Raw genomic sequence first — 10,649 nt, forward strand, 5'->3', positions numbered from 1 at the left:
TGATATTCAACAAAGAGTAGTTGATGGCGTCCCCAGGAACATGGTTATCGCACAACAAGCAACTTAATAAGAGATAAAGTGCATAAGTACATATTCAATACCACAATAGTTTTTAGGCTATTTGTCCCATGAGCTATATATTGTAGAGGTAGAGGATAGAAATTTTAAAGGTAGCACTCAAGCAATTTACTTTGGAATGGCGGAGAAATACCATGTAGTAGGTAGGTATGGTGGACACAAATGGCATAGTGGTTGGCTCAAGTATTTTGGATGCATGAGAAGTATTCCGTCTCGATACAAGGTTTAGGCTAGCAAGGCTATTTGAAACAAACACAAGGATGAAGCGGTGCAGCAAAACTCACATAAAAGACATATTGTAAACATTATAAGACTCTACACCGTCTTCCTTGTTGTTCAAATTCAATACTAGAAATTATCTAGACTTTAGAGAGACCAAATATGCAAACCAAATTTTAGCATGCTCTATGTATTTCTTCATTAATAGGTGCAAAGTATATGATGCAAGAGCTTAAACATGAGCACAACAATTGCCAAGTATCACATTATCCAAGACATTTTAGCAATTACTACATGTATCATTTTCCAATTCCAACCATATAACAATTTAACGAAGAAGAAACTTCGCCATGAATATTATGAGTAGAGCCTAAGGACATACTTGTCCATATGCTACAGCGGAGCGTGTCTCTCTCCCACACAATGAATGCTAGGATCCATTTTATTCAAACAAAACAAAACAAACCGACGCTCCAAGCAAAGCACATAAGATGTGATGGAATAAAAATATAGTTTCAGGGGAGGAACCTGATAATGTTGTCGATGAAGAAGGGGATGCCTTGGGCATCCCCAAGCTTAGACGCTTGAGTCTTCTTGATATATGCAGGGTGAACCACCGGGGCATCCCCAAGCTTAGAGCTTTCACTCTCCTTGATCATGTTGTATCATCTCCCTCTCTTGATCCTTGAAAACTTCCTCCACACCAAAATCAAAACAACTCATTAGAGGGTTAGTGCACAATCAAAATATACATGTTCAGAGGTGACATGATCATTCTTAACATTTCTGGACATTGCACAAAGCTACTGAAAGTCAATGGAATCGAAATATCCATCGAACATATCAAAACAGGCAATGCGAAATAAAAAGGCAGAATCTGTCAAAACAGAACAGTTCGTAATGATGAATTTTATTGAGGCACCAGACTTGCTCAAATGAAAATTCTCAAATTGAATGAAAGTTGCGTAAATATCTGAGGATCACTCACGTAAATTGGCATAATTTTCTGAGTTACCTACAGAGAATTTTGCCCAGATTCGTGACAGCAAAGAAATCTGTTTCTACGCAGTAATCCAAATCTAGTATGAACCTTACTATCAACGACTTTACTTGGCACAATAAAACACTAAACTAAGATAAGGATAGGTTGCTACAGTAGTAAACAACTTCCAAGACACAAATATAAAACAAAGTACTGTAGTAAAAACATGGGTTGTCTCCCATAAGCGCTTTTCTTTAACGCCTTTCAGCTAGGCGCAGAAAGTGTGTATCAAGTGTTATCAAGAGACGAAGTGTCAACATCATAATTTGTTCTAATAATAGAATCATAAGGTAACTTCATTCTCTTTCTAGGGAAGTGTTCCATACCTTTCTTGAGAGGAAATTGATATTTTATATTACCTTCCTTCATATCAATGATAGCACCAACAGTTCGAAGAAAAGGTCTTCCCAATATAATGGGACAAGATGCATTGCATTCAATATCCAAGACAACAAAATCAATGGGGACAAGGTTATTGTTAATAGTAATGCGAATATTATCAACTTTCCCCAAAGGTTTCTTTGTAGAATGATCAGCAAGATTAACATCCAAATAACAATTTTTCAATGGTGGCAAGTCAAGCATATTATAGATTTTCTTAGGCATAACAGAAATACTTGCACCAAGATCACATAAAGCATTACAATCAAAGTCATTGACCTTCATCTTAATGATGGGCTCCCAACCATCCTCTAGCTTTCTAGGAATAGAAGCTTCGCGCTCTAATTTCTCTTCTCTAGCTTTTATGAGAGCATTTGTAATATGTTTCGTGAAAGCCAAATTTATAGCACTAGCATTAGGACTTTTAACAAATTTTTGTAAGAACTTTATAACTTCAGAGATGTGGCAATCATCAAAATTCAAACCATTATAATCTAAAGCAATGGGATCATCATCCCCAATGTTGGAAAAAATTTCAGCAGTTTTATCACAGGCAGTTTCAGCATTTTTAGCAGTTTCGGGTAGTTTTTCGCGCTTTGCATTAGAAGTGGAAACATTGCTAACACCAATTCTTTTATTATTATTAGTAGGAGGTGCAGCAACTTGTGGAGCATTAGCATTACTAGTGGTGGTAATAGTCCAAACTTTAGCTATACTAGGAAGTTGTAGCGCGGCGACACGCCGCGCCGGTGATGGTATTTTTTTTGGGGGTAGGGTAATTGTTCGGAATTTGATGTCCTCAATTTGTTTTCAGTATGAATATAGCAAGTTCTATTGACTGCGCTAATATGAATAATCTAAATTTGAATAAGCAAAGCAAGAAAACTGAATACATACAGACAATGATGGCGTAATATCACGCCAACTGGCTACTACAATCAAGAGTAATAGAAAGACAGATGAGAGAAAAAAAAGCAGTCCCCAGTTCATTTATTAGAGCCACACAGGACTTACGAAGTACAGAACTGAACCATAACATAAAACAAACCACTAATATAAGGCACACATAACGTGGCAGTAGGGAGTAGCACAATCTAAACTGAACAGCTTGTGTGAAAAGTTACAGCAACTGTTGTAGGTAGGTTAAGCTCTGAATATCTGGCAATATCGTAATCTGAACTGAACAGGTTGTGTCTGAAGCAAAAGCAAATCTGTTGTAGATATCTTAAGCACTGAAATTTTGTGGCTGACATTTGCAGATACCTGAAGTTAATTCCATGAGTCGTGGTCCTGCATTGGAGTTCAAATAATTAGTTGTTACTATTATGTGTTAAGCAGTAGGATTAGTGCCCTAAGTAATTCATAGAAACTCACCGCAGCAAAATATAGAAATTAGAGCCTATAGCAAGATGTTCATGACTCTGAAGGTGATACTCAGATGTCTTGCGTAAGACAATATTGAGGCAAAGACACGTTGAAGATATAATCGAAGCTAATTTAAGGAAATCATCTAAGTAGAGTCTCAATTGTATTCTGTGTCAAATATTTGTCACCATGATAAATGAGAAATCAACTTCCACTCAGATCTCAAAAGTTGTGTACTATGATGGTATGCACTCCCTTTTTTCGTCACATACAACATTGTGAGTGACACTAATAAGCCGTAATCACAACAGGAAATACCTCAGTGGGATCTAACATTTTTTTAGGCATCAAAGCAAATAAATAGAAAGTGAAAAATAGACTTTGCTTCTTCCCGTTTGCACAATTGCTGAGAGGTTACTGACATGGTGGAACTGCTTCTTTTTCATCTGATCGTTTAAAAAAATCTTAAATCACATGTATTAACAATTGGGTTTTAGAATTACAATAACTACCCATTTATAGAACATGCACCTTACAAATATTCATCAGACATGTTGTAACTTTCAAAATCTGAATTAACAACAAAGGTAAGTGAAGGTACATAGATCTACCTGCTTTAGGGTGAAGCCATCATTGACAATCTGAAAGCAAGATCAGTAAATCCAATATCAACGTAGAGGAGAGCAGAGCAAATACTTCAGTAATCAATCATTGAGCAAAAAAAAATCCCATTAGTGGAGCCATTCCGAGAGAATACAAAGAGAAAGGCGGGCAGATGGATGTCTTGAGTTGCCAGACTGGAACTGTGGGAGAACGTTGCCAGACTGAAACTGTGGAGGAACTTTGCCAAACTGAAACTCCGGAACAAACTTTGCACGTTTGCATAATACTCGGCCAGCTGGTGGTCCATGGGAGAAAACCGCCACAGCTGCAGAGGTAGAAACATACACGACATCAGGCTGCGGTGACCAGAGAGAGCAGGGAGGCATCAGGCATGGGCCACTGCACCTCACTGACAAAAGACGGAGGCAAAGCAGCAACTTAAGGCGGTGTTATCACCAGAATTTGACCAAGTCAGAGGTGGGCCGCGATCAAGATGGTTTGAAGAAATATATATATAGAAGGAATACGTGGATCGGCCTTTTATACCAAGTTGGGCTTAATTGCCCGTGTATCTGTAACATATTAGATCGTATTTTAGTTTAGAAATAGAATTTTACTCGTGCACGGTTTAGTGCACGCCCACATTAGAAAGTCCGTGGGACTATAAATATGTACCTAGGGTTTATGGAATAAACAACAACTCACGTTCAACCCCAAACAAACCAATCTCGGCGCATCGCCAACTCCTTCGTCTCGAGGGTTTCTATCAGGTAAGCGACATGCTGCCTAGATCGCATCTTGCGATCTAGGCAGCACAAGCCCCACGTTGTTCATGCGTTGCTCGTATCGAAGCGCTTTTGATGGCGAGCAACGTAGTTATCATTAGATGTGTTAGGGTTAGCATTGTTCTTCGTTTAAGCATGCTTACGTAGTGCAACCCTTGCATATCTAGCCGCCCTCACGCCTATCTCAGGTGTGGGGCGGCACCCCGCTTGATCATTATTTAGTAGATCTGATCCGTTACGATTGCTCCTTGTTCTACAAGGATTAGTTTAATATCTGCAATAGTTAGGCCTTACAAAGGGGGAGGATCCGAGTGGCACGTAGGGTGGCGTTCGCAAGTCCTAAACAGGATGTTCCGAGGATCAACTTCATGTTGGTTTTTAGGCCTTGTTTAGGATCGGCTTACGAGCACCGTGCGTGGCCGCGAGGCCCAACCTGGAGTAGGATGATCCGATTATGCGGTGAAAACCCTAAATCGTCGTAGATCTAATTAGCTTTATCTTGATCAAGCAGGACCACCAAGTATTCGTGCACCCCGTACGAATCATGGGTGGATCGGCTCTTTGATCATGGGTGCAGTAACGATCGGCTTTTCTGGGGACTCGGTTGGATCAGCCACTCGTGCAGCCGCTGGCGTCGGGGCAGCTAGATCCAGGGTAGCGGACGGCCTCGGTACCTCCTCAACATCCCCGCTAGAAGTTTCGGCGGCCTACAAGAGGAAGTGATTAGCCGATCCAAATGATAACGGGACAGCATGAAAGCGTGACCACGAAGATAATTACATTTGAGACCTCCTGGCTTGAGGAAGAGGCTTGTGGGTTCTTACGAGCCCTTTTGACACAGCGGTGCTTCGTACGTAACCCCGATCTGGTCGGGGCCCGAGGAGCAGGGGTTCCGGTGATCGACCTTTTCTTGGAAGCCGGCGCCGGCGAAGCCGTCGACTCCGGGTAGTGGACCTCTCGGAATCACCCGAGCTCGATTCTCCCCGGCTGGTTTCTTCGGCTCCGCCGGAGGATCCTTCGGTGGAGGCCTGTAGGAAAGGATACAAGCGCGTCATAAACAAATTCTTTGAAAAAAGCGGACAAGCGCCCGCAGGGTCCGAACCAACTTACACGCAAGCTTTCCCGGGCCGGAGCTTTACGCTTCGGGGTTTTCCTGGCCGCTACCTTCCTCACCGCCGTCCTCGCCCGAGTCGAGGCTCGGGGGCAACGGGCCCCGAAGATGCTTTACTCTTGGGAGCCGATTTCGGTGAAATCGGCCGACTCGCATTATAACTTTCTTCGGGGAGGCAAGCTCGGCGGAAGAGAACCACGCGGTGCCGGAGGAAGAAATACGAAAGGGGAACCGTCGGCTTGTGTAGGAGCTGGGCCATCTTGTTGCTGCCAGGAGAAAAGAGTCAGGTCACAGACAATCACCATAAGGCAGTTACAAGAAATGCTTAAGTGACGGTACCTGGTCGGCAGGGGGATCATATTCGGCGTCAAGTTCCTTCAGCTGCGGTCCTAGTGCCCTCCTGAAGACGTGGGTCTTCCACATAGACCACCAAGTTTCAAAACCATCGGTGGTGAAGGAGAAACGGAGGTCGTGGGGAATTGGTATGGCCAAAGCATCAAAGAAGGTATAGCACCTTTGGGCAGTGAGGATGTCAGGCAGTTCAGCTCTACTTGCTGTCAGGTGGTGTAGGAAGAAGTGTGGAGGCACCTGTCCGAGACCAAGCTGTCGAGCCGCTACTACTGGTTGATAACACTCATAACCGGGCTTGATGATCCGGTTCGAGGTACTCATGCCAACAGGGAGAAAGCAAGGACGAATCATGAGGGAGTACAAGTGCTGTGTGCCGGCGTCATCGGCAAAGTCGTCCAATCGGAAAGAGACGGGGTTTTCAAAATTTGCCGATTCAGTGTAAGGGTGGAACAGGGGGTTGTCCAAACCCTGGAAGAAAATCTTAAACCACCCTCGTCGCTTCCTTGGGGATCAACCTGCTGCCCGGGAGACCATACGGGGCTTGGCCGTAAGCTGGTGCATCGAATTTCCTTGCCATTTTCATCCGGAAAGGTGCAGGTGGTCAGCGATGGGAAGTCTGGGATTTGGCTTTGGAAGTATAGTTGGGCCCACAACTGAATGAACCACCAGGGGCCGCCAGTTTTAACTGTCTTGCGAGTGAACAGTTTGACAGACATCAGTTGAAGGGATCGATAAATCTCTCCAAGGAATAGCTTGCCTAGGCCAAGTTGGGTGCCTTTAGCGAGTTCATAGGCCAGGGAGAGGTAATTCTTGGTAGGAGCAAGTGATGGACCACAGAAGATGAAGTGCTCCAGCCAGAAATTCAAGAAGGCTGTGTGCTCCCTCTCTGTCACAGGGCCTTTGGTTTTCATATAACGATTGAGATAGGCACCCCAGCTGGTACACTCTTTTTTAGAGGAGAGAGTGAAAGGGACCTTTGGCAGCTTGAATGCAGAAGGGCTGGGAGATGCAATGTCTAGCCCTGTGATCATGGCCACATCCAGCAGGGTCGGAGTCATAGGACCATGACCAAACATGAAACAGTTCAATGCGTCAGACCAGAAGTAGCCGATGGTTTTCAGGATGTTCTCGTTCTTCTCAAGAGGAGACAGCGATAATGACAGGGCATCGGCTATTCCTATGGTTTCCCAAGTGGCATAGTGGGATTTTGATACCCTCATTGTACCATGCCACCCAACCTTCAGGGGGATTGGGCCAGGCTCGCAGGCAGTCGGCCCAGGAAGTCAGATCTAGGTTTTGGCTCACAAAGGGGATTCTGTTAGCTTCGCATGAGATTAACAGGGCAGGGCTCTCAGAAGAACGAGGACCGAGGCACATCGAATTTGCGAGAGAAGGATGTGGCAGAAGAATGTCTGAAACCTAAATTAGTAGCGGAGCGAGGCATTAATTCAGGTGTTTGCATTAATCCCGTGTCAAAGTCAAACGGCGAGAAGAGGTTGAGGATTACCTTCGGTCCGGAAACCGTGGTATCGGTGTTGGCTGATTCCGCCATGAGATGCGTTGAAGAAATTGGAAGCCGCGCGGTCGAGATCCGTGTAGGGGGTGGTGGATTGGAACTGCTCGGGCGGCGATTTGGGGATCTGACTCTGTCTTTGCAGATGGAGGTCGCGGGTTACCGTTTGGAAGGGCGGCTAGCTCGACGTTACCCAGTGTGTTTATGAGAGAGACCGATGCGGCGCCATCGGTTCTTTTTTTGAAGATCGTGTGACTTTGACTATCAGCAAAACGACTGGCTGGAAACGCTTCTTCAGTAATAAAGGAGTTTTTTTTTTTAATAAAGAACCGATTGCTCAAGGAGAGCCGATTGCTTGCATACCACTGATGCCATGTTACTAATCCTCGCTGCCCTCATTATCGGCATCATGGCTCCTCACTGCAAAATATGAGGAGACAAAGGATATCGCAACGGTGATGCCACGACATGACCCGACGAGAGAAGAGCATGATGATTTTGGAAATGATATTTCCAAAACCAGGGGGGCATGTGTTATCACCAGAATTTGACCAAGTCAGAGGTGGGCCGCGATCAAGATGGTTTGAAGAAATATATATATAGAAGGAATACGTGGATCGGCCTTTTATACCAAGTTGGGCTTAATTGCCCGTGTATCTGTAACATATTAGATCGTATTTTAGTTTAGAAATAGAATTTTACTCGTGCACGGTTTAGTGCACGCCCACATTAGAAAGTCCGTGGGACTATAAATATGTACCTAGGGTTTATGGAATAAACAACAACTCACGTTCAACCCCAAACAAACCAATCTCGGCGCATCGCCAACTCCTTCGTCTCGAGGGTTTCTATCAGGTAAGCGACATGCTGCCTAGATCGCATCTTGCGATCTAGGCAGCACAAGCCCCACGTTGTTCATGCGTTGCTCGTACTCGAAGCGCTTTTGATGGCGAGCAACGTAGTTATCATTAGATGTGTTAGGGTTAGCATTGTTCTTCGTTTAAGCATGCTTACGTAGTGCAACCCTTGCATATCTAGCCGCCCTCACGCCTATCTCAGGTGTGGGGCGGCACCCCGCTTGATCATTATTTAGTAGATCTGATCCGTTACGATTGCTCCTTGTTCTACAAGGATTAGTTTAATATCTGCAATAGTTAGGCCTTACAAAGGGGGAGGATCCAGTGGCACGTAGGGTGGCGTTCGCAAGTCCTAAACAGGATGTTCCGAGGATCAACTTCATGTTGGTTTTTAGGCCTTGTTTAGGATCGGCTTACGAGCACCGTGCGTGGCCGCGAGGCCCAACCTGGAGTAGGATGATCCGATTATGCGGTGAAAACCCTAAATCGTCGTAGATCTAATTAGCTTTATCTTGATCAAGCAGGACCACCAAGTATTCGTGCACCCCGTACGAATCATGGGTGGATCGGCTCTTTGAGCCGATTCACGGGATAACCTGAGAGCCGATCGAGGCTCGTATTTAACGTTTACATGTATGCCCTGCAGGAAACTAAGCGAGGCATCCCCATCACCTTCCTGGCCAGGTATAGGTCAGGTGGCACGCCCTTGCACTTCGCATCGCCGCGTGTGACCAGAAGAGCATTGCGGGCCGTCGCTCGGAGGGGTCTCAGCCAGCCGCAGCTCTAGGCTCTTCCCGGCTCTACGGTGTTGACAAGGCCGCTGCCCGCCGGTGGGTTTTGGCAGTCAACAGGCGGCCAGCGATGAGTGAGACAACTGGGATAGCTTTGGCAACCGGGAGGAAAGAACCATCACATCGGCATCGAAAGGGCATACCAACATACACACCAGTTTTACTGGTGCTCCAACCGATGTCGTGTGTTTTAATTGAATGCATAGAATCCGTGCCGGATGCGGCATCCAAGACGGAGTGGTGGACCTCGCGGCTCGAGTGCTGCAATCTCAGAAGAATAGATGACATGATCAAGCATTTCATTGAAGATGTGAAATGCATAGATACGTACATTATGAAAGTTCCAGCCGCATACCAATAGCAAACAAAAGATAGCCCTAGAATAGCAATGTTGGCATTTTAACTGGAAAACGGAAGAAATTAAAAACTTGACCGAACACAAAACATGTCTGAATTGATAACAGCTATGAATCTATGTACCAAAACCATAAGAAGGTCTTACTTCTTAACTGAATGTAGTGCATTTCGAGCAGGAGTACAAAAATCTCACCATAAAAAGGTCTTACTTCTTAACTGAATGTAGTGCATTCCGAGCAGGAGTACAAAAATCTCAGAGCCAGGTTCTGCAAATCCTTTAAATAATGATGTGGATTACTCCAAACTTTTTAGTTACCTGAGAACTGAAAATTCACGGTTTAGCAGTTCTCAACCCATGAATAAAATGTTTAGAACCTGCAGAAGCAACAACATGAAAAAGAAATGCTACATTAGATCTTAAATAGGTGGATTTATCAAGATGCATAAGAAGAAGACGTGGACGGATAGTACTACGAAACAAATGAGAAGAGCACGCACAACCATCTAATCTACTTTTGTAGGACTCCTGTGCATCAATTACAGAGCAGGCCGTGTAGCAAGACAAAAAAGCTACCAAGTGAGCTAGCTTGCTGGGCTTCACGCGGATGCAGCGCGGAGGAGCTGAGCAACGGCCAAGCGCGTGGGGCGACCCATCCCGCTCGATGGGGGTCAGCAGTCCATCGGAGCAACGGATAGTTGTCGCGCCGGGGAGGTGGGAAGCACGTGAGCTCACCGTACCAGACCTGGAGCGGGAGATCGCCTGGACGAAGGCAACCGGAACGCGAGAGAGATGGGTACCTGTGAACGCATAGGAGAGCGACGAACGAATTGGCGAACGCGGTGGCGCCCTCAGGCCGTCCTCCTCCGTGTCATTGGTTGACTTCGGAAGGAGAGAAGGGCGCCGGCCTGCTCCACGCCGCCAGCCGCCAGCCGACTCGGGAGGAAGAGGAGGGCGACGTCTCGGTGGCTGGCTCGTACGTGCCTTGTCAGCGAAGGTCCAAAGAGGGAGAGGAGGGAGGCGGCCTCCGCGGGGACGCCGCCGACGGCGGCCTGGCGGCGTGCGCTGCTGCGGAGAGGGAAAAATGCTGATAAGAGAAAAAGAGACGTGGGCTGGGTGGGCTATTCGTTGTAGGCCATGTTGTACCGTCACCGCTTTGGACCAAGGGCATCTATTCTAGAGGAACCGAGAAATAACA

The 10,649-nt window shown here is 45.7% G+C and overlaps 1 protein-coding gene across 4 annotated transcripts; it reads right to left on the reverse strand.

Annotated features, from left to right (window-relative positions):
- Positions 1-2,682: 2,682 nt before the first annotated feature.
- On the reverse strand, positions 2,683-10,377 carry LOC124675135. 4 transcript variants are annotated; one of them, XM_047211205.1, is made up of 5 exons: positions 9,647-10,245; positions 9,240-9,357; positions 3,921-4,013; positions 3,095-3,141; positions 2,683-3,010 (listed from the first exon to the last, which is right to left on the reverse strand). In XM_047211205.1, exons 1-5 carry the CDS (start codon positions 9,682-9,684, stop codon positions 2,815-2,817), a joined length of 492 nt encoding a protein of 163 aa, XP_047067161.1. In that variant the 5' UTR covers positions 9,685-10,245; the 3' UTR covers positions 2,683-2,814. The 4 variants fall into 4 exon arrangements, 1 of the variants encoding a protein (XP_047067161.1); XR_006993175.1 differs by lacking the exon at positions 3,095-3,141 and adding an exon at positions 10,252-10,377 and having other exon boundaries at positions 3,697-4,013; positions 9,240-9,828; XR_006993174.1 differs by lacking the exon at positions 3,095-3,141 and having other exon boundaries at positions 3,697-4,013; positions 9,240-10,245.
- Between the last annotated feature and the right edge of the window lie 272 nt (positions 10,378-10,649).

The sequence above is a fragment of the Lolium rigidum genome, chromosome 7 (assembly GCF_022539505.1).
Source record: "Lolium rigidum isolate FL_2022 chromosome 7, APGP_CSIRO_Lrig_0.1, whole genome shotgun sequence".
Classification (NCBI taxonomy): Eukaryota; Viridiplantae; Streptophyta; class Magnoliopsida; order Poales; family Poaceae; genus Lolium; species Lolium rigidum.

Bases quoted from the DNA above. Each gene is read 5' to 3' on its own strand.
- LOC124675135 (XM_047211205.1), bottom strand. From the start codon at position 9,684: ATGCACTACATTCAGTTAAGAAGTAAGACCTTTTTATG. The intron at 3,142-3,920 runs CACAGTTTCAGT...TATCACCTTCAG, and splicing joins TCAGTTTGGCAAAGTTCCTC to AGTCATGAACATCTTGCTAT. The intron at 3,011-3,094 runs GTGAGTTTCTAT...ACTCCAATGCAG, and splicing joins AATTTCTATATTTTGCTGCG to GACCACGACTCATGGAATTA.